Genomic DNA, 25,114 nt, shown 5'->3' on the forward strand with positions numbered 1-25,114 from the left:
CATACGTGAACGAATTGCTTATTTCATATGTGTTTTACCTTCAATTGCAACACTACAAATAATTATAAAATACAATTACAATTATGTGTAAAGAACCGAAACACATATCAGTGGTAACTTCTATTTCGTCTTCAAAAGAATCTACCACACACTGTCAATGATATGGAAGGCGCCGAATACCAGTAGCTTCACTATGAGCGAATCTTCTGATTTCACGGTTCACTGTTCTGTCAAAGTCTTCACGTATTCAAAAGAGTATTCCAAGCAATGTTGCCTTCAATTTCAGTATGAGACCGAAATCGGAAAGCGATAAGTCTGACAAATATTGTGAATGTTCGAGTGTTTCGCATCTTCATCGCGCGAGAAGATTCTGCATAGACGCTGTCGTATGAGCTGTCGTGTTGTCATGAAGGATGAATGCATCCCGTAGGCATTCAGGGCGTTTCTCCCGAATAACCCGACGTAGGTGTCATTGCAAGAAAGTGTGGAAGTGATACAGTGCGCTCAGGGACGCAACTAGGCTAGATGTCACCCGGGACAAGAACTCGCCTTAGCGTCCCCCTTCCTAACCAACTAAATCAAAATGCCCCCCGACTACACTTGATATTGGTATCACACAGTAATTCCGCTATTCCATGTTTTCTTCAAGTGGTAAAGATTGATTTCAAAATTGCAGTACATAATTTAATTTGTAATACAAGATAAAACACCAAACTAATTCGTATTTGACTGCCAGATAATCTGAGAGTAGCATGCTTGACATATTCTTATAGTCTTCTCATAATAACTGCAAATCACAATGTTTTTGGAATTATATCTGGATGTTAGGGATGACCACGAGACGAGTCGAGACAGGATTTTCCTGCCAAAATTCGAGTCGAGACACGGCTCTTCCAATAGAAAAGGATACATTTTTCGAGTCGAGACATCATTTTTACAGCACATTTTCGAGACGAGACAGCCATAAATCTTGTCTCGTGCGCATCCCTACTGGATGTGCATATGTGTAGAATGAATCGATAGTCTGTTGCTTTAGAAAAGAATATTTAATTATAACAAACAGTCAAGTATTTTCAAGTATTATGCTCGGATATTTTACAAATCTCTTAAATCGATGTAAGTTAAATGAAAACACAAGAAACTGGAACTGAAATTTAATTTTGCGTGTTCTTTTGGCTGGAAAGATTTCTACAATGTTCTCAAAAGACAGCTTTGAAGCTAATTTATGCTCTAGTGATATGATCCTAAGGTTATCCTGTTAAGCTTATGAGGTAATTTTTATAGTGAAAAAAAAATATTTGCTCAGTTTGCATCTCATCGATCCGACGATCGGGGCACAAGTCCAGTTTGCTCCTACCTAGTTACGTCACTGAGTGCGTTCACAGTTCAACCATGTGGCATTACTGTGCAGACATGATCTTGCCGTCTACTTGATTCTTTCGGATGCTACTTCGAATTACTCTAGATGCCACTGGTACATATTTATCGGCTTTATGCACTGTTATAATATTACTTGTAATGATTTGTAATGGAAATCGAGGTAAAACAAGTATGATACGAATAATTTAACTTATTCATTTCAGTGGCGGCGTAAGGGCGGGGCGAGCGGTGCTCCCGCCCCGGGCCCAACTTTGGGGGGCCCCGGACAGTAGGTGAAAAATAATTAGTAAAGCACCTTATTAGCATGAGCCGTACAAGGGCTCATGCTAATAATCCACACCTTTCCAAAAAGTAAATGCAAATATTACACCAAAAACGGACGAAACAACAGAAAAGTCTGTCTAATAAAACTAATCAGTGCCGGATTTCCGTATAAACTAAAAAAAGCTATAGCTTCGGGCCTCACTCTCTTGGAGATCCACAAAGAAATTTAAAGAAAAACTGAATGTAGATTAAAAATAAATAAAGTAAAAGTTTCATTATCATGGGGCCTCCCATAGAAATTTAAAGGAAAGAGCTCTGAATATAGGTGAAAAATAGATAAGGTAAACGTTTTACGCTCTTCGGGGACCCCCAAAAGAAATTTAAAGTAAAAGGCTGAATGTAGGTTAAAAAAATAATAAAACAAACGTTTCACTCCCTTGTTCCCCCCCCCCCCCGGAAAAAAGAAAAAAAACTGAATGTAGGTGAAAAATAAATAAAATAAAATAAAAGTTTCACTATCTTGGGGCCCCAAAGAAACTTAAAGAAAAAAATATGTAGATTAAAATATGAATAAACTAAAATTTCACTCTATTCAATAGCTTTAGAGAAATTTAAAGGAAAAAGCTGAGTGTAGATTAAAATATAATAAAGAAAGTCGAAGTATATTGTCTTATTTACATTCTAAGGTCTTATGATGCAAGTAATGGGGCCCGTCTGCTAGCCTGCTTCCTAAAATGTCACTATTTATTTATCAGTTCAATGAAAGGGCACAGAGGAGGGATCAACGTACATAATGCTTTATTAGGGTACTAGCATTCTGTGCTAACTAAAAGCTCTTTGGTGCAGTCGCTATAGTCGCTGATTCACTTGTTTTCTTCTGTTTTTTTTTTTCTTTCTTTACAAGTCGAATTTTCTGCGAGCGAAACCCTTTTGCTTAGTTGGTTTTAGCATTTTTGCTCTTGTCTTGTAGCGTACAAATTTACACTTCAGCCCACAATTTTAGATTGAGGAAAATGTTCAATAAGAAAACAAGTATTCAAATATTCAAAATATTCCAGCATTATAATTGATCCAACTCCTGATAGTTCTCATGTGGAACAGCTGCCACAAATCATTCGATTTGTTGACATGCAACGTGATTCTGTTCAAGTTCGGGAAGCATTTATTGATTTCATCTCTGTGGAAGGAAAGCCTGCTGAGAGTATTTCTGCTGAAATACTGAAGAAACTTCAACGTGATAGGCTTGATATTAAGATTGCAGAGACCAGTCTTATATTAATCAGACTACAATGGCCGGGTAATATTCTGGAGTTCAAACTTTGATACGAAATATAAGTCCTTTGGCCATTTTCATTCCTTGTAACAATAATTCACTGAACATTGTGGCGTATATGCTGTGCACGTTAACGCTCTGGCGGTCACTGTTTGGAGCAATGGAAGGTTTGTTTGTATTCTTTTCTAGATCTACTCACCAATGGAATGTGCTGCAAAAGCATGTAAAGATTGGTCTGAAACGTAAAAGTGACACCAGATGAAGTTCAAAAGCAGAAGCTGTAAAGGCACTTTCTAGTCAAGTGGATGAAATAATTGATGTGTTGGAAGAACTGCGTGACATTTCGACTCAAATGCTTGATACTGGAGGAGATGCTGGTCTTATTCTTGCAAGATCCAGTTACTTAACTTCATCACTTTACTGTATTTCTGGTTTGAAGTTCTCTCATATTTTGATCAGATCCAAAAATGCCTTCAATCTCAGGATATGAGTTTCAATCAAACTCTTATTTAGTTACACAGCCTGGCTGACACCATTGATACCTGGAGACTTGAGATGGCCAAGAAAAGAACATAACTGTGGGTACACGCAGTAGGAGAAGAAGCAAAGGATGAACATCTGACTGCACAGGCCGCGGTGAGGAGCTTTATCAATGAAATTCTAGATGAGATGTGACAACAAATGTATGACCGTTTTACTCAGATGTGTGACCTGGGACCTATTCCACCATTGAACTTTGCAATTTTTCACTTTGCGCTTTGCAATTTGCAGCAAGGTTTATGTTCCACGAAAAAAATATTTCTGCAAAGTTAAAAGTGCAAAGTGCAAAGCGAACACTTGCAAAGAGTTTGCAGAAATTTCTGACTTTTGTTCCACCATCATCTTAAAACTGAAAAATTCAGAGGAAGAGTTTGCAAAGTTGTGTCGTATTTTGCAAAGAGAAATGTTTCGGAGGTTATTATATTCATCGTATAATAAATCAAGTGAGGATGAGACTCCTAAGAAAGTGCATAAATCAGAATCAACTTCCACAGCATGAATTTCATAGAATGCTTTCGTTTGACAAGTGAGCAAATAGAATTCATATTGGAGCACATTGGAGAGCGTCATACTTAAGTTATTCTGTACTTGTTCATAGTAAACTAATATGTGCGTCATGAAATCGATTGCAAAATAACCTGATTGCAGAAATATTTGCTTCAGAACAAATATGACTCAAAACAAATAACATTTATGAAAAAGATTCCACAGCACTTCATAGTAACAATTACCATTAACTTGTTAGATACTGGACGAAAAATCCATCTAAATAAAATAATAGGAACACATTTGCTTTACTAGAACACACGAATTAACTCAATTAATAATTACTACTCCAACAGAAACATTATTTATTCATTACACACCGATTTTAACGTAAGCATTTATATCATGTTTGTCGTTTATAAAAAGTCTAATCACTATACACTGTAATTTGTGACTCTATACCCTGTTCTTCATCTTTCAATTACAATCATATCTCGAAACTCTTTTTCTGTTCATCAGTAAATGACTTTGCAAAGACTTTGCAACTTTGCAGTTGCAGAACATCATACTGCAAAGATTTTCAAAAATAATGGTGAAACTCAAAAGCTTTTCACTTTGCAAATTTTGCAAAGTGAAAATGAAAAGTTGCAAAATTCAATAGTGGAATAGGCTTCTAGACTTCTCATAGAGAGTGTCATTTTTCTTCACGACAACGCGCACCCGTACATATCTCAGTAGACCACGCTGTTGAACAGTTTCGCTCGTATACCATCGATCACTCTCTCTACAGCCCCGACCTCGCTCCAAGCGACTTTCACCTGTCAGTGTATTTGACGGTGCACCTAGGAGGCCGTAACTTAGCTTCAGACGAAGGGGTGAAACACTTGGTTACAACGTGGCTGAACACGCAGGGACAGAATTTTTACAAAGCGGGAATTAGTGCTCTCAAACGGGTCGAGTTGACCCGACCCGACTCAGCTCGGGTCGGGTCAGGTCAGGTCAACTCGGGTCAGGTTGTCGGGTCGGGTCAGTCGGGTCAGCTCGGTTCGGGTTGTCGGGTCAGGTTACTCGGGTCGGGTTGTCGGGTCGGGTCAGTCGGGTCAGCTCACTTTGGTCAACTGAGTTTACGTTGAGCTTAAACTCGGCTGGAGCCTAAAGCTGCTGTTTTTCACTAGCTGCCTAATTAAAAATAGCAATTTTCAATTGATTTTATAGAAGCCATAAATCTATTTTGAACACTTGCAGCTAGTGTTTTTATGGTAAATGCTTATTTTTGTACTTGTGTGTACTTTAATTTGTAAATGTGGAAGATTGATTTTACCAATCGACTGTAATATTAATATCTACGCCAATATGGAGTCTGGATTTAGAACAAAACTAGAAGTTGTTTAACACGTTGCTGCCAAGGGTGAATTTTGTTGTTCACCGGTAGAGTGCCAAGCGTACTTACTTACATTATTCTTGTTTTGTTCATATTTTTAAAACATAATATTAATATTGAAACATAATCTAAGGCATGGTAGTGAATCTGCGTGCATAAAAGTTGGGGGTCCGATCGGACCTACGTGTGTATATTTTGTTTATGGGCAAGAGGATAAATTACAGTTGAACTGGCAACTCTGTTAGAAAGTTATTTGTTTATTACTACATGTGCAGAAGTGAGAAGTGTGGATATATTCATCTTGCTTTTAGTGCTAATAAGTAATATCTTTGTGCAATGAAAAACGAAGAAATATGCGCAGAACTCGATCTCATTAGTAATAGCAGTGTAGCGAACTAGACTTTTCTGAAAATTCAGCAAATGACAGGGACACTGACATCTTGTGAAAATAAATTAGAATAATGAATCCATTGTTAAACTTTTTAACATGTCACTGAAAAAGCAAAACCTAGGTCCGATTGGATCTACAAAAGCAACAAATGCTTGTTACTTGGTATTTAGCGCCCCTAGCGGCGTTAATAATCAATATCAAAGATCAAAACCTACATGTGTAATAAAAACACTACAGTTCAATAACAGTAGAGACAGGATTTAACAATACAAGTACTCTAACGTCAATTCGACGAATTAGAAATTGTGGGTCCGATCGGACCTACAAGAACATTTTCTTAGATCACTCCAGTAGGTCCGATCGGACCCACATGGCAGCTAACGTGTTAAGCAAGGCTAAAAGAAAGATTGGATATGGACGACCAAGCCCAAGCAGGGCTGCGGTGGCTCAGTGGTAGATAGTTCATCTCTGGTGCATGGTGTCCATGACTCGATCCCAGCTTGTGCTAAGTAGGGTGGAGAAACGCCGTGTAGTGGGTTTTCTCGGAGTTCTGTTTTCTCCCATTTTCTTCTTTCCACCATTTCATTCATTTCTCATGGTCACCATATCCCTTAGCCTCGGTGCAGAATCGAGGGACCTTAAACTGAATATTTCATTTTATTTCACCAAGCCCAAGGACATCGATACAAGAACAAGATAATGATTGGATATGCAAGACGAATTGCATAGTAAGCTTGCTCTTGGCTTTGTCTTGGTGATCACCAAGTAGCGATGAGCATATTTTCTTGCTTTCCGTATAGTATGAAAGACCATAATCAAAATCACACTTGGTCTTCATTTGTACCGATGAGGCGAGCATTCTTGGCTCTTGTATAGCATGAAAGACCACCAAAACTACGAAATGCAGGACCAAGACTTGACTGCAAGACAAAGAATAAGACGCCGTATTGATGACCAAGACCCAGGGAGCGAATTGTTTGAATTTCATTTGTTGGGCTGAAAGTGATGAAATAAAATTAGTACTTTGTAATTAAATACCATACTGTATTTTTAAATTTTAAATTACAAAATTCATATTATGTATCTTCTTACGTGCAACTATATATACTGTAAAATACGTTTTAATTACCAAGAAAGAAAAGTCAAAGTGGCACGGGTCCCGGAATCATAAGAACCTAGTTTGGAATGAAAGTTGAAGGCTTGGAAAAAATCACAGGTGTTCTCCTGTTTCCTCAACCCTTATCATTGTAGTTAAACGATTTCCTTTTGTCTCCGCCAAGAGACTCTTGCTCTTGCCTTCCGAGAAGACCCCCTGCCGTCCAAGCAGGTGAGAACACTGACCTTGATTAAAAATTTCGTCACATAGAACTAAAGCAAGAAAAAAAATAAACTTCTCCCACTTCGGACATTGGTATCAGTTATAAAAAGAAATAACCAAACCTCAAAAGTGCCAAATATTCATTAAGATGCATATACAAATCCCCCGCTTGATCTAGCTAGTGGTTAACGTGTAAGACTTCGGTACACGTGGTCCGGGTTTAATTCCCAATGTGAGTGCATTTTGGCGTTCACCCAGTGTCGTGATCATAGTGCTCTCAAACGGATCGGGTCGGGTTGTCGGGTCGGGTCAGTCGGATCAACTCGGGTCGGGTTATCGGGTGAGGCTATTCGGGTCGGGTTGTCGGGTCAATCGGGTCAGGTTGTCGGGTCGGGTCAATGAGGTCGGATAACGGTTCGGGTCAGTCGGGTCGGATCGGGTCATCGGGTCCGGTCAGTCAATTCGGGTCACGGGTCGGGTCGGGTCAGTCTTCAATCCGACCCGACCCGTTGAGAGCACTAGCGGGAATATTCAAACTCATTTCACGATGGGGCAAGTGCCTCAACCGATATTGAAGCTATGTCGAAAAATAATTTAATGTATGTACTTTGCGATCGCTGTGTTTCACTGCAGCCTTTGTAACCTTAGTTTCTGATCACTCCTCGTACTATAGGTTTCTATCAAGTAGCGACTTTACGTATTGCTCAGGGGTTGATTGGTACATTCTGTCTCAGAATTGATTTTAACCAAATATTAAATGCTTCATAACGTTGAAATCCTAACAGTTAGGAACCATTGTACTACGCCATCAAGAACTAAGGATGAAATCAAGCTCAATCTCAAAGCGAAGAATATATCCTGTCTCTCTTTGAATTACATTGTCTACAGACGGATGCATTAAATTACCATAAAATGAGAAATTCATAGGTGATAGGTCTGGGGTCAGGGTGGTCACTCAAGAGGATCATTGCGTGAGGAGACTGAACATTCAACGTATTAACTTGTGATGACAAGGGGCATCGCAACGTTGAAATATAGAAGCATGTCACCAGCTTCATGCAACATACTCGGAGACACGTCGAGATCCACTAATGCAATGGTCTCTGTGATGCAAACACGAAGATCCTGGATGGTGTTTAGCAAAGGTATCTGATACACACGTTGTTTGACAAAACATCAAAGAAAAAGAACAATCCGTCTGTTTGGTAGTCGCAGTTCAGTTCACGTCTGATGTCTGAGTCGAAATGGGATAGTGCCCCATCATGTTGATAAATGAAGCCGGGAATATCCTGTTTCAGTTATGAAAGAAGCCATGTCCATAACATTTGATTTTACGGACTCCCCGTGATTGTACCCTTGTCGAAGAACAATAATCCCATACAGTCTTTCATGATTGATAACACACACACACACACACAGAGAGAGAGAGAGAGAGAGAGAGCGCTTTGGGTGATGGGGGCTTATGTACATGTTTCACATTATATCGAGAAATTTCCAGAACCTAAATTTGAACTTATGTTTATGCTCTTTGCCTGACAAGTGGAACGTGGCTTCACTGAATAACAATTATTCTATGAAACCATCAGCCTCCATTTCGATTTGTGTAATCTCGGAGAAAGTCTGTCTCTTAGCTTTGTTATCTGATTTCATGTCTTGCAGCATTGCAGACGATAAAGATGAAACCGCATATATTTGTGCAAAATCCTCGCGGCCCGTCTAATTCTCAGCTGGCTGCGAGAGTGAATTTCTGTGGGCTTCAAAAAGAAACTGTATTTCACTCGCTGTACGGTTGTCTTTCTTACTGATGAACGGCCACTTCACTTTTCCTTACAGATGCATTCATTTGCTTTAAATTCCGGATATGATTTACAGATACTGTGCCCATTGAAAGTTTATTCAAGAAACTTCATTCAAAAGTTAATCTGCACATTGGGGGATAACACTACCAAATGCGAACATACAGAAGTCCTTCCCTGTCATTTGCGGTCATTTTCTCTCAATGACTTAGAGATGAAAACGTTAACTACGCGACAACTTTACCAACTATTGAAAATTTTAGGTTTCCGGTTTCACTTTCACCTATCTGACTATTGTTAAGCGAGATTTGTTCAAATTTGTATTCGGAGAGATAATTTGTAATAATACTGTATATTCACAAAAATGTCCGCCACTATTGCTACTACCACTAAACATAATAAACATATTGTATTATGTATTTCATTCCACTGACTACTGTACAAATATGAAGGGGGCGCGGTGGCTCAGTGGTAGAGCGTTCCCCTCTGGTGCTTGGGGTCGTGTTCACATATATCTGTTCAAGAACGCACTACTTCCTGCCTGTCTGGGTACTCCACCCTGTTTGTTGGATGTATACAAAGTTGGTGACGTTAGACATGTGATCTTAGTCCATCCCTGTGATGTGTTGCTGAGATGAGTTTCAAAGGAGACGTGAAAAAGGATATTTCATTCACGTCGACCTAACATGTCCTAAATTATTGGAAGAAAAGTATATATATGTATAATACGAGGGTTGGGGCAAAAGTCATGGCAACTATTTTTTTTCTTCCAGATATGTGAGAGGATCACAAACTTACATGTGTCGTGTGGAAGTTCTCCAGGCATAGTGTGTATGCAGAACAACAGATGGCTCTGTGATAGCTGGTAGTAGCACAGCGAGGGCTGTGAAATCAGTCAGTTGGTGAGTGTCGTGCGAGATGGAAGTAACCCGTGTTGAGCAGCGCGCTTACATCAAAATAGCCGTTCTCCGAGGGAGAAATACGATGGAATGTCACAGTGAATTAGTGGAAGCCCTTTGGAATAATGCCCTACCATACCGGACAGTAGCACGGTGGGTAGGAAAGTTTCAGCAAGGACGCGTGTCAACCAGTGATGAGCAACTTTCGGGACCTGTCAGTGTGCGGACCGACGTGGTACTGTCCGTCCAGAGTTCCCGAAAGGTCCGTCCAGTTCAAAGGTAGATGCGCTATGCAATATGCTCCGACCACCTTGCACGCTGGCAACAGGACGGCGATCAATTCTTGTCACGAATCATCCCCATCGATGAATTTTAGGCCAGGGCATACGAACCAGAACTGAAACGTCAGTCCGCGGAGTGGCGACATGTTGGATCACCAAGGAGGCAGAAGTTCCGTCAGAATCCTTCCCCAGTCAAATTGATGGTGATCGTCGCGTATGACATCAGGGGTGTCATTGTTTGCACTTTGTTCCACATGGCAGAACAGTGACCGCACAGTACTACAGGGACTTCCTGGTGCGACAGGCACGACCTGGCGTTCGGGAGAAACGTCCGTATCTTATGGACAGTGCAATAATCCTGCATGATAATGCAAAACCATATAAAGCAGAGTGTGTAGGAGAGCTACTGCGATGTTGGGGATGGGAAGAATTGGAGCACCCACCGTACTCTCGTGACATTTCGTCCTGTGACTTTGATCTCATTCGAAAGATTAAGGAACCACTACGTGGTAGGCGGTTTGCAACACGCGAGGACATTGCTAATGCTGTGCGCGAACAATTGACCCGATTCACACATGGCGCGGCAAATGCTGAGGAGGATGGTATTCAGCGCCTCCCACATCGTTGGCAACGTGTGGTGCAAGTAGCAGGGAAGTACTTTGAGGGTCTTTAGGCCCAGATTTGTCATGCCAACTGTATGCGTACTGTGTTGTCAATCTTTTGCACCGTGAATGCCATATTGCCCTGTATACTACCGTAATAAATTAGTGCGTTACGATATTTCAGTGCTATTCATTTCCACACATGTAGTTAACACCTTGCCCTTTCGTCTGTATATCTCACATTTTCCAACCGGACTGGTATCTTCAAGAAAAAAAATAGTTGCCATGACTTTTGCCCCAACCCTCGTAATACGCACGCACTTTTGTTGACAACTGTAGTTTTAGATACCCTTACATTAATACATTCTCACATATCAAGAAAGCACACAAACTGATTAGGAAAATTCTGGAGCAATTTTATTGTCATTGCTTTCTGTTTCAAAGTACAATAATTTGCTTTGTATAATTTGTGTTATTGGATATTCATCTTGTTTAGAAGTTGAGGTTCATCTTAATAGTCAGAAAACCATGCACAAGCGACATGGAAGTCTTGAAATCAAATCAGTAGATTCCACGCCAAGAACCCATGGTCCAACACCAACAGATCTAAACTATCCATAAATTCGCCAAATTTTCAGAGCAATAATTCATACAGCGCTTCATGGTCCAATGCAGGAAGACAAAAGTTCAGCATACAAATCTAGATTCGGAAGGTCCATAATATTGATGAACTAGATCTCACAAAATCGCCCAATTCACAAACAGATCAGAAATGGAAAGTTCAACAGCAGATAAGTTTGGTTGCATGAAGACCTTGTTGTTGGTTGAGATCCACAAATACTGTATATATCTGGATAGGTCTACATGCCCATAGATATGAGATCAAAGTGTAAATTTGCTTTATAGTAGGGTCCAATGCAAATTTGTTGACAATAGGGATGATCCTATGTAGATGGGCGTCAATATGCAGCAAGTGTCAATCACAAAAATAAACTGAATGTCTTTATAGATCTATCGGTCCACAGGATCCAGGTAATGTCAGCTTGGTGATCTAGAATATGTTCCAACAGTAGCTCATACTTCTAGTTTGTTATTCAATGACCGAGCAAACAGCGAAACTGGATCTAGATTTTGATGACCCCCGTCTTGTATATTGGCGATCTGGGTGGAACACAACTGGCTTGTTGAAACCCATTGGATGCATCGCAATCAAGCTTGCAGAAATATATTCCAAATTCATACATAGAAGAAAATGAAGACCAAGATCTTTTAGATTGACAAACGTAGATGGAGTTAAAATCAAAGATCAGATAATATTAGGAACCAGCAGATCCTGTAGAATAGCTTAAAATGAGTAAACTTGCTGCAGTCTCTAGTAGTGATGAGCAAATGCAAGACCAAGACCAAGACCCGGGTGGTCTTGGTCTTGGTCTTGGTCCTGCACATGCGGTCTTGGTCTTGGTCTTGCACTTGAACCCTCGGTCTTGGTCTTGGTCTTGGTCTTGGTCTTGCACACCTAGTCTTGGTCTTGGTCTTGGTCTTGCACACCCAGTCTTGGTCTTGCTTGCAAGAGTCTTGCAAGTTTTGCTTTTAAGAAATCTATGATTTTCATAAGTAAATTTTACTCTGGATATAAGGGATAATAAATCCTACATTGCGCCAATAGTGAGGGAAATACAATGTATGTTTCTAAATGTAATATATTTTACCTTCGTGTAAGTGTGATGATACTGTACAACATAGGCGATGACCTTTACTTTTTTTTTTCAATGGGTGATCACGCTTCACTACTTATAAGATAAATCACAACATTTCGTAATATTTTTATGTTTTAACAGATCCAATACTCCACTGGTTTCCAAACTGGGGAGGCTACCCCTGACATTGAGACGCATGAAAGAAAACCAAGACGGCACAGATCACTGAAATACCATAAATTCCAAAATTATTTTTACACTCTAAAGGCGTCAGATCTTTCTTTTCAACCACGATTAGCTAATCCTTGTATTAAACAAACTTCCAATTAAATATAGAGATTTTGTTTTACTGATTCTAATATGTACTGTATGGGGCAGAAACAAGGACATTACGCAAAAACGATGAAACAGTTAGACTTTCGAAATGTGGGCATGGAGAAAAAAGGAGAGAATCAGCTGGGTTGAACGGAAAACGAATGCGAAGGTTTTAGAAATAGTAGCAGTAGGGGAGAAAAGAAGAATTTTAGATGTAATGAAGAGGACGACATTGGCTGAGGAGGAACTGTATTATGAGGGACGTGCTAGAGGGAGGGGACGAAGGAGATTGTAGTTGAAGAAAGATATTAAGACAGAATATTGCTACGTTAAGACGAAGAGACTAGCTGAGGACCACAGTCATCGAAGCTTCTCAGCTGCAGCAAGTGACCTGCCAATAATGGCAGAATAGCTATTATTATGACGATGATGATATGTTTTGCAATATTGACCAAAATAGAGAGAAAAAATTAAAATAATAATAATTAAACCTCAATATTTTAGAATATGAAATGAAATGAAATTTGTGAGTTTTACGTCCTACGATTATGCCGGCTAGGCTAAAGGAGACGGTGATAATGAAAAATGAATGAAAATGGTGGAAAGAAGAAAGTGGGAGGAAACGGGAGAACCCCGAGGAAACCCACGCACACGGTGTTTGCCCACCACAAAGTTCACTTGGCGGGGGCTGGGATCGAACGCGGGACCCCAAACACCTGAACGCTCTACCACTGAGCCACCGCGGCCACAATATTTTAGAATAATTTGAGTGAAAACTGAAAACGACTCAACTGTCTATGTCTTTTGTGTAAACTCAATTTATATAAATACTTTTGACCTACATTAGAAATACATAATAACGGCATCAAACTTCAAGTTATTTGAAATAAGTACGAAATTACTCTCAGTTGTGAATATAGATTATTTATTGTTGTATAATGTTATATCGTTGAATCCTAGATATGCCGTATACCTAAGGGGGCTATAAGTTATATTGATAAACAATTATTCAACGTATACGCATCCATCTATGAAATCAAACTTGCGGTCACATGCGCTAAGTTTTTGTCAATGTCATGAAAATGTTATTTCAATATTAATTTTATAAGTACACATTAAAAATTTCCAACGGATGCTTGAACCTCAGAGCCAAGGCCATACCCATGTAGTCGGCACCTATGGTGTACGGAATTGCCGATGTTCAATATTACATTTCTTTAGTTTTGGAAGAAGAACACCATTAATATGTTTTGAAATAAAATGAAATATCTACTTTAACGTCCCACGATTATTACACTGAGGCTAAAGGAAACAGTGATGATGAGAAATGGTGGAATGAAGAAAGTACGAGGAAACGGGAAAACCCACGCACAGGGTGTTTGTTCACCAAAGAAGCTCACATAGCGCAAGCTGCGATCGAACCAGGGCCCCATGTACCAGAGGTGCACGCTCTGCCACTGAGTTACCGAGTCCATAACATGCTCTAGTTTATTTTTGCTTATACACTTCTTAAGGACACAACTATTCTTCGTATGATTTCATAAAATCCAATCATGGGCCGTCGTGAATGATCAAATGATGACCAAAGTAAATCAGACACTGAAGTTATTATAGCTTGTAACAATTCATAGAATTATGCTGTCGGTCGTCTCGTGAACAACCGATTCAAAAAACGACATACTGTAGCTATAATGTTACAGGAGCAAATTGACTCACATGGATTGCATAAACTACTGGGAACAAATTCACTCCGGCGGTATTTTTACTGGAGCCAAGAAGTTCACGTGAAAGATGTAATGATTTTTCCCCTTCCTTTTTACATTCTATAAAAAATCAAGTAGTACTTTACTTGTGCAAGACTCTTGCGCAAGAGTCTTGGTCTTGGTCTTGGTCTTGAAGATATGGTCTTGGTCTTGGTCTTGGTCTTGCAGGTATGGTCTTGGTCTTGGTCTTGCATCGGGATTCCTGGTCTTGGTCTTGGTCTTGGTCTTGGTCTTGCATGCAAGACTCTTGCAAAAACTGCAAGACCAAGACTCTTGCGCTCATCACTAGTCTCTAGATCCATATTACTGCATAAACCAAGGTAAACTATGTCTCAATACCTCATCTTCTAGTCCCATATTCCCAAAAGTGACATCTAGAGTAATCTGAAGACAATACATTGATCTCATCTACGCCATCTATTTCAGCAAAAACGAAGCTACTTGTTTCTTCACATAATGAGATAGCTTCAAGGCAGCTGATATCAAGAGGTTGATGATCCATCAAAGGTTGTACTCCATAGTATGTAATACCAACAAGAATTTCAATGCAGTCGATGATGACAACATCGGTTTAGGCCGAAATGTGTACCCTCCTCTGACCCACTTCCTCCTTAGACATCACCATACCCGCGAATCGTCGATCCTAGGAAGCTCGTGGTTGAGAAATCGGGGTAGTCGCTTTCAGGTTGTCTTACCAGGAATGGACATAACTTCAACTAGAAGAGATCGCGCTAAGGCATGGTGTGTCGGGCGTCAAGTCCGGGTAAAGGAAGTCCTCAAGCCATGGGCACGGTTAGTCATATTCAGGGTTGTCGCAGTTAGGGAAGACACAAGTAGAGGTAAGTTTTCCCACGGCGAAGACTTTTTTGTCAAGTCCGGGTAGAAACAGGATGCTTCCTCCCTCGGGTTGTAATATGCGGTGTTTGTCAAGTTCAGTGTAGTCATCTCAGGGTAAAGTCTTGAAGGAAGTCCTGTTTGGCGTCATAATCGGTGGAGGTCAGCTGTTTTATCAATTGGTTGATATTCTCTTCTCTCTCTCTTTTCCGTAGAAAAAATCGAAGATTAGAATTCCAACGAATTGTTACAAAGTGGAAATAGTATCGAAACACCATACTTGTCTTTATCCCTGAAGAAGAAACGCAGAAAAGTACAAGGCTTCGATTTACATTAGATGGCAGTCATATGCTACCATCTTCAACAGCTGACAAAATATAAATGGAGAAACAATGCCTCAACATGCATATATATAATTAAAACGCGGACTTCCTAGAATACAGATTGAAAGGTAATTATTCACTTTATTGTTGCTAATGTAGTTAGAAAACTTAACAATATATTTCTTATTAACAATATACTTCTGCTACAATAAAACAAGTAGCAGAGTCACGTGTACACCACGTGAACGAGTTTGTTTTCAATGGCTTTATGCTATGCTTTTGATGGAATTTAATTATATCGTAGATCAAGGGCTGCTGCCGTCGTATAGAACGATAGATTCGGACTTATAGTGTTGAAAATTAGCACCTGTATGCCTAGCAATTTAAAAGAGACGGCTGGAATTGGTGAACAGATAAGCTGTTGTATACCACTCTGAATGAAACACCGCATACTTTTTTTTAGGACCTATCATAAATTGAAAATAATTCGCTGGGAGGTTTTAATCGATCCATTCTTAAGCCCGATCCCGGCCCCATATGAGTATCATTTGTTTTGGTATTTGTAAAACTCCATGAATGATGTTGAGTTGGTTTCAAAAGACACTGCGAAAAACGCGTGTCATATACATATATACACTGAGAAAAAAATTGTAGGTGGCGTACTTAAAAAGATAGGTTACATGGGTAATTCCTGTAGTTTTTGGACTTAACGTACAGCAGACATATAACTGAAAACGCATGTTTTATAATACTTTCTGTATAAGTGTTCCATCTATACGTACTTTCCGTATGAAACAATGTAGGCGGTCAGGATCTCACATGCAAATGGACGTATATAACATATAGCTGACGAAGGTAACATAAGTATATGCATGTGATATACGGGAAACTGTTAGATGTCAGACATTCTGCAACGGCATGATGTAACATCTAAGGGCAGTGCCTATGTAGCATACGGATAACGTATGCTCCGTACTAATTTTTATAGTAAGCAAGAGGATACCGTATATTTGTACAATATATGTACCGCTGTCCGGAGAACGGATTTTTCTCTGTATGTGTATATATATATATATATATATATATATATATATATTACCAGAAGTCTCAGATTCTATAGCAACAGGATTTTGGTATTACTGAAAAAACAGCAGAAGGTCATCGAACAAAATGGCACATACATGATTTCATAATATTATTTTCGAATAACAATAATGTCTTCTCAATTTTAACTTCCAAAGACTTACTAATTTTTTAGCGAACGACAGATTTGGATTCCTGTGTCCTTTCGCCAACTCTGTGTAGCAGCTAGATGATGAGAGCGAGAAAAGGCTAAAAGCATGTTGCTCTGATCTGGCTTTGTTCTACCCGAATGACCTGGATGATGTAGAATTATTTGAGGATTGTAAGGATATAATCCGTTCACTAAGGTGTGCTCAGAAAGCTAAAGAACAACTTGACTTTTCCCCACAAGGCATACTGAAATATGTACCTTCACTTAGGCTTGAAGTTCACTAAAGTTTGGCAACGCTCTTCAGATTTTGATAACACTGCCCGTATCTATCGCATCCTGTGAAAGGTCTTTCAGGAAAATGAAATTAAAATCATACTTGCGCTCCACAATGAGTCAAGAAAGACTCACGAATCTGGCCATTCTTTCTATTGGAAATGAAATAGCATCTACTTTGGATTTTGATAATATAGTTGAGACTTTCGCAGGTACCAAAGTAAGGAAAGTAGGTAGCATTCTAAATGCTGGTGGAAATATGGTAATGAAACTATTGTCGAAAGTAGTTTCATGTTTCAACTTAAGACAATAAAAATACAAAAGTACCAAAAGAGTAATAAAAAGCCGTCAAGATCTGTCAATTGACTGGTAATGAAAAGTATGATGATACAACCCGCAGTAGAATTCTGTGTTCACATATTTATTCTATGATCTATCTCCAATTATTCAATATATTCAGGAATTTTTGTTATTCTAATACTAAGTATGTTAGTAAGTGGTAGTGGAAATAGCCATAAGTGGCAGAATATAAACATAACTGAATTATTAAATACAAAATAATATAATCATACATCGAGTTTGAAATCTGGAAACAATAGTAAAAGAGACAAACAGAAGAGGAACATTCTAATGCTTGACTATTCATTGATACTTCGGCAAAAGCAATGGGACTAAATAGATCGTATGTTATCACTGGATACGCAGGAAGAAGATACGCAGGAGAGAAGTCTATTCTTGCCATTATTTACTGATAGTTCGGTATAAAAAAAAAAAAAGTGTTTAAGTATCGTGTATGATCACTGGAGAGAAACCGAATGTTAAGTGAATGGGGCTAACTGTAGGAGAAAAGTCTAATCAAATAAAACTATGTAGCGTAAACTCAGACAGGTGATGAACCATGAATAAACTTAACCACATCAGAAATTGCAAAGAAGAAACACCAAAGGCGAGAACCGAACAAGAAAATTCTAGAAAACATAGAGTTTACATTTAGAAATCGCGTCGGTTACATTATTAGTTGCAATTCTTTTCAATATCAGCTCATTGTTACGTTTCGTACGTAAATTTGTCTCTAAATGTATTATTAGGAGCATTACTTCCCCTATTCCATCTAATTACAGTACACGTTTAAACTAGGATGTTATAGGTGTAGGATAAATCAGGATTCTTTATTGTCATTTTGTTTGTTCTTGAGATTACGTTATTTCTGTCGTAGGTCATAGTTTCCGTTACATTTATATCCTTAATCCTTTCTCTATCGTGTCCTTTGTTTAAAAATGAACAAAAAGAAAAAAAATATATGCAATGATAGTCCTGGTCCAGTTTTACTTTTAGATGCCAGCCTGAAGGCGGTCCTAAGCATTAAAAAAAATAGACAGGGATGCTGAATGTCACCCCATTTACTTAATGTATCCCAGATTAAGATGGTCTAAACATACACACATCAACGGGAAAGGGGGAAGAGTAAACAGAAAGAATGAATATGCAAATGAATGTCAAAAATAGAAGGTATAAATAATGATTGTTTGAAAAGGGACTCCGATCTACTTCACTGGCCCCGGGCCCCAGTTTGCCTTACGCCGCCACTGATTCATTTTACTCGTGCTATTTTCTAATGGGGAAATAATGTTCTTATAACTCTCTACATGTAACATTTATATATGCATTTATCTTCTATTTGCATATTTCCGAATTTCTTGCTTCGTTCGCATTTTTGTAAAAAAAAAAAAAAATCATAACTTTTGTGGTGACCCTCGTATTAATAATCGAAAACACCATAACGAGGTCGATTATTAATATAATAAAGTACGAGTTTAATATACCCCATGAAGCTTCTATCGGTACAGTTGCAGAAACATATCTATCATTTACGTTGAAGTATTCTGCAATTAACAGAAGAAAAATACTCCATAGATCGAGACATGTAATGAAAATGTTTATGACATGTTAAATCGGACCTCTTAAACCATACTAGCTGTAACTACTCCTGTTCCCTCTTAAATTTACTTCTAAACAAAAAGTACATGTAGGATATGTGCAACATTTTAACTTACGGCTGTGCATATTTGGTTGAACTGTGTGGAATGAAGGTAGAATAGTATGGAAAAGTGACCTAGGTTAGTTTTAAATTAAACTTTTAATACGAAGGAAATGGCTTAATCCAGGACAAAATAAATGAAACCTGTTTCAACGTCCTTTGTTTTCGCCCTTCAAGCTAAAAGAGACTGGGCCTTATGCAGAGTCGTTCTGACGATCTATTAGTATTATACTAAAGTGTTCTACTAACATATGTTTCCTGCAGTAGTGATGTAAGACTATTCATGGCTTTGGATTAATTGTTTTAACAAAAGAGACACTGACCAAAGCTTAAAACTTTACTTTATTTTAAATTATAATTTGTAACTGTTTCGGATATCTAGCATATCCTTCTTCAGACACGATCGAAATTAATGAAAATACAGACATATATATAAAGGTTATAACAACATTTATATATATGTCTGTATTTTCATTAATTTCGATCGTGTCTGAAGAAGGATATGCTAGATATCCGAAACAGTTACAAATTATAATTTAAAATAAAGTAAAGTTTTAAGCTTTGGTCAGTGTCTCTTTTGTTAAAACAGTAGTGATGCCTGTAGTATGACGCTAATCATACGTCAAAACGACTCTGCGTAAGGCGGACTGTATTTAACAAAATAACACTATGGAATGAAACGAGAGAATCACAAAAAAAAAAAAAAGAAAGAAAGAAAAGAAAAGAAAAAAGAAAAGAAATCGCAAGCACAATGTAGTTCGTATGGCCTGATACGAGATAAGAGGCCTTCACACCAACTTTGAACGCTGTATCATCGAGCCACAATGCCTCCTACTCAATCCAGAAGTAATGTAAAATAATTTATTGTATTGTAAAGAAGGTTATATACGAGCTTCATTGCAAAACTCATAGCAACTATTTTTTTCTCGAAAATGGTAACAAATGAAAGAATTTTGAAATATGCAAATGGAAAGTTAGTTCATATGTAAACATTACATGTAGGGATATAGATGATACACACACACACACCACCATTAAGATATAGTACGACAACAATGGAGAAAGAAAACTATCGTTGCAAACGTGTTTTACTGTCAATTGCAACAGTACACAATAGTACATTATGAACAATATACATTTCATGACATCAGTTGTCCCCCCAAGAATCCATAAGATGGAAGGTCACCCTGATGTCACAGATACGTGTTCCTGTTCTGTACTATTGTGTACTGTTGCAATTGACAGTAAAACATGTTTGCAACGACAAAATTTTAGTCGTGTTTTTGGTCGCGCTATATCTTTATGCTGGTGTACGTGTTCATCCATTTCCCTCCATATAATATTTACATATGAACTAACCTTCTATTTGTATATTTCAGAATTTTTTATTCATTCCCATTTTCGAGGAAAAAAATAGTTGCCGTGACATGCAAATGACCCTCGTATTAGAGTGGTGCAATTCATTTTTTTTTTTTTTTTTTTTTTTAGTGTTAAAGCGAATAAAAAAAACTATGCTTGCAATTCCCAATGCCAGGACAGAGTTAAAAGTTTAGGACTAACCAGATCTACTTTCGAAGCTACGGAAAGCCCCAAACTTCTATTATCAGGTAATCAGAGATGTTGCTAAGAAGGCCAGAAGGATTGAGGCTCACTTCAAGCTGCTCTAGTTTCAGGCAATTTTTAAAACCTATAATTATTATTAATATCAATAGTAGCAATAATAATACTGTACAAGTAGTAGAATAATGTTAGGAGTAGTGTAATAGCATTAGCCAATGTCGTAGTTGCTGTTTGTAGCAGTGGCTTTAATTCAGATTTTAAATGTTTTAAAATATATATACTTTTCTTTCCTTATATATATTAAGAACCCAACTAAAAGAAAGAAAAGTAACTCGGCTTATACGCAGAAACAATTATTTAATTTTTAGTTTATTTTCTACTGTAGTATATTCTAACATAAAATAACTTTAGCATTATTTGTAATACTGAATTTGGAAGTAAATGTCATGGTACCTTGATTCTTAAAATCTCTAACCCTTTTGGAAACGAAGATTAGTTTGCTTTCAATCTCGTATGCAAAAGACAGGTTGGATGAATCACAGGGTATATCAGAAAAAAGAGAATGTTTTGAAATATTCTAGCTTTTTCCTGCTGATATAGATATTCTTTCATAAATTTCTTCCTAGTTTTAACTCCAAGAAAGCTAACCGGACAAGGGCATGTTTTGGGACACTCAAATTAGCAGGAAAACGATTAATAGATCGCGTAGAGCAGATTGTTAATCATTGTAGTCTATTTGGAATCATGATATTTCCACTACTCATATCGCTTTTTAAATCATTATAGATTAAAATATAAATAATGTATCGTATATGCGACTTAACATTCCTGTAATTTCCTGCATTGTATAGCTGTTTTGTTTATCTACAACGAAATTTTCATATATATATATATATATATATATATATATATATATATATATATATATATTGCAATATTATTGTCCAATTTCCATCCTTGACTATGGCAAAATGCAGGGAAAATGATCCGGATCTAAGGAAAATTCGTAAGGATCTAGGGTCACTTTCTCAAACTTAGTCTCTGGAAGACAGTTTAGATTTTGGTAAATAGAAGTATACATCAACTTCATATTCTCCATATGCATCCTCGGCTTCCTAATCAATCTCTTTCTATTTCTAGATCTCATCGTATACTTTAACCTCATACACCTCTTCGACGATCTCCTTATCCTTTGCTAAGACCTCATAGACCTAAGATTACATCAATCTCTTCGAGCTCTAAGACTCTTTGGAACATATGGCTTCTTTCTCGATGATCATACAGTCCATTAGGCCTAAGTACAAAATTAGCATAGTTCTTCGGTTTTTCTTTATTAAACTTAGGCCTGCTATGCACTAAGAGATAAGTCCTAAGAAATATCTTAGGATTTATCTGAGTAAAAATATTACGACATAACTATCTCGTAGGAAAGCCTACACTTTTGTGCCATACACGTAGACCCACATCCTACTGATATTGATAAAAAGTTTTGATTAAATTCTAATAATCACTTATTTGTTTTAGGTGGCGCTGCAGTCTGCCGCTATTTGGACCGTACTTCTACAAATAGTGTCCTCTGCTGCTACTACAACAGAATCTTCTCTTTCCACGACAACTCTTCCTCCTGTGAAAAGTACAAGTACACAAATTAGCTCCAATAGTACAAACACTGCTGTAGAAAGATCTTTCGAAGGTGCCACAGATGAGATCGACCGATGGTCCATTGGCCAAAGTGAAATTGCTGAGGGTCGTGTTTTTCATAATGTGATTGCTGCAGCAATGAAAAAGCCAGAATTAAAACAAAGACTTGGGGAAGTATTGCCACTTCTACGCTCAATGCCTCTTGCAGAAAGAATCAATTTGGCAACGCTGTTACACGCTCCGCCTAATATGACATTAACAGAACTGGGACGTATGATTGGGCATTCCAGAAATTCAACAATTGCTAGTCTTATGCCAAGTTTGGATATAGTGAACCTCATTAGGGAGCATGTGGATAAGAAAATATCTGCTAAACCAGAGGTAAGTTACTTGTTTATCTATTGTGCTCGTCTTATTGTAATTCATTCAAAGTAATTAACTATTATCTACACAAAATTGTGCTAAAGTGCTCATTCTTCGTCTGATAAGAAATAAAATTAAGGCTGGTTCTTCAATCCTGTTTTCATATTTTAATTTCAGTAAGATCGAACTCAGACATTGTTATAGGCTCTACAATAATATAGTAATATGTTCGCAACTGTGTGCATCCAGTTATGGATAATTAATTTCAGTTGTTTTAATTATTTTAACGTGTTGATGTTTTATTTTTAAAATATTTTTTCACATTCTATTATAAACACACTTCATTTGCTGTATTAAACATGTAACAGACGAGGGGAACACTTAATGGTTGAGCGCTTACCTCTGGTGTGTGGAGTCCCTGGTTCGATTCCCGATCAAGTAAGTTTGTGGTGGACAAAATCGTGTTCAAGGGTTTTCTCGGGGTACTTCTATTTCCTCCCACATTATCAGTCCACCAAGTCTTCCATCATCATTTACTTGCCTTCATCATCGTCCCCCTTAGCCTAAAGGGCACAATTGTGGGACGATAACCTCAAAGATGTAACAGACGAACTCCATTTGAGAACAGAGGGAAGAAGATCATTTAGAAGGGACGGGCTCTCATTTGTCCTTCTGGGACTAAGGCGCGGTGGCTCAGTGGTAGAGCGTTCACCTCCAGTGCTTGGGGTCCCTGGTTCGATCCCAGCTCGCGTCGTGTGGACTTTGTGGTGGACAAACACCGTGCTCGTGGTTTTTTTTTTCGGGGTTCTCCCGTTTCCTCCCACTTTCATCATTCCACCATTTCATTCATATATCATCATCACCGTCTCCTATAGCCTAACCGGCATAACCGTGGGACGTAAAACTTAAAGATTTCATTTCATTTCATTTCCTTCTGTGACTACATCGGTGCTTGAATTATTCGCAACGCACGATTTGCTAGTCGAAGCAACATTTTAGTTTTCTTTACGCATAGTTTGCTAAATACAGTATATGATGAGTATTTCCTATCCATCGTTTCTGTGTTACAAGTTGCAGAAAGAGATTTTAATACAGACTCGAGTTAGGCTGTGCACACCCTCACTTTGATGAATATGTAAACATTAAGGGCCTTATGCAGAGTCGTTCTGGCCCGTGATTAGTGCCATACTGAAGAGCTCGACTAACATATGTTTCTTGCAGTAATCAGGCATTTAGTATGACTAATCATACGTCAAAACGACTTTGCATAAGGCCCTAAATGATTTTCTGGTGTCTGCATATTTTAAGGTAAGATTTTTTTTATCATGCGTAAATTAATTAATTAATTATTAAAATCTTTCAAATATTTTAGACGTAAGAAGCTTTCTTGGGAATAGGTTATTCGATTAGTGAAAATTACATCGAAATATGACTAACGGTCTCGATATAATTGCGGTCTTACATGTATGCAGGTCAAACTGAGAACTTCCTTATCTTAATGAAGTTGGTGAAAGATCCCAGTATTCGTTCCCAGTTTGTGAAGAAGAGAGTAATGCAGTAACTTACACGAAAATATTCCATAAAAAATAGTCCTTGATATGAAGAAAATCATAGCTTGAAAGCGTGTTCTTGTATATATTTGCCAGTTGGAAATTTCGTTATTTTAAAGTTTTATGTGAAAAAAAAAAATTGTAGAGGATCAATTTTCTTTAGATGTGTATCAAGCCTGTGAGTGTTAAAAATTCTACCAAGTTTTTCTTCTTTTAAGACACGAAAAAAAAGAAAGAAAAAAACGGAAAAAGTGTTCCTCTGCTGATAGATATGTATTTGCCTCTTATATCCCGCCCACAGTACAATGCACGGTACCATAAGGTACCATTGTACCATTGTGCCGTTATATAGTTCAAAAACTAATAAGGGTTGATTAATATAATTTTACATTAATTAACTTTACATTTTAAGGCTTAACTGAGTAAAACTTCAATACACAGGAACTTAGGTTCGGTTTTAATAGCTTCACCTGTGAAAGAAAATGTTTTAGACTTCCAAAGTATGTTACGTATAAGTGTCGAAGTCTTATAGGAAGGCTATGTCAATCTGTCTTATAGCAAAAAAACGGTATCGAGATGAGTCTTTTTTTACAATCGTTTGAGTGTCCCAAGAATAGGTTCAATTTCCTCCGTTAGTCTTACAATCGTTTGAGTGTTCCAAGAATAGGTTCAATTTCCTCCGTTAGTCTTACAATCGTTTGAGTGTTCCAAGAATAGGTTCAATTTCCTCCGTTAGTCCTCTATTTAAATCGGAAGTGGTTCAAATTAACAGTTTCTGGTTTTAACCTTTACGGACATAGAAAAGCGTTAATAGATTGGGACTAGCTGTTTCTTGCAAGAAATTCAGCGTTTCAAGTGATAGCCTGCAACTCTATGAAAACCGGAAATGCTTGAAATTTACTAGTACTTCCG

At 38.0% G+C, this 25,114-nt stretch overlaps 1 protein-coding gene across 1 annotated transcript in view; it reads left to right on the top strand.

Moving 5' to 3' along the window:
- LOC145662915 (uncharacterized) overlaps positions 1-25,114 on the top strand; it is a 190,145-nt gene that overhangs the window by 105,111 nt on the left and 59,920 nt on the right. The window contains exon 3 of the mRNA XM_081728920.1: positions 22,173-22,670. Within this exon, the coding sequence (XP_081585046.1) occupies positions 22,173-22,670 (498 nt within the window). The remainder of the gene's footprint in view (positions 1-22,172; positions 22,671-25,114) is intronic.

Source organism: Thermobia domestica, chromosome 10 (genome assembly GCF_964235325.1).
Source record: "Thermobia domestica chromosome 10, izTheDome1.hap1.1, whole genome shotgun sequence".
Classification (NCBI taxonomy): domain Eukaryota; kingdom Metazoa; phylum Arthropoda; class Insecta; order Zygentoma; family Lepismatidae; genus Thermobia; species Thermobia domestica.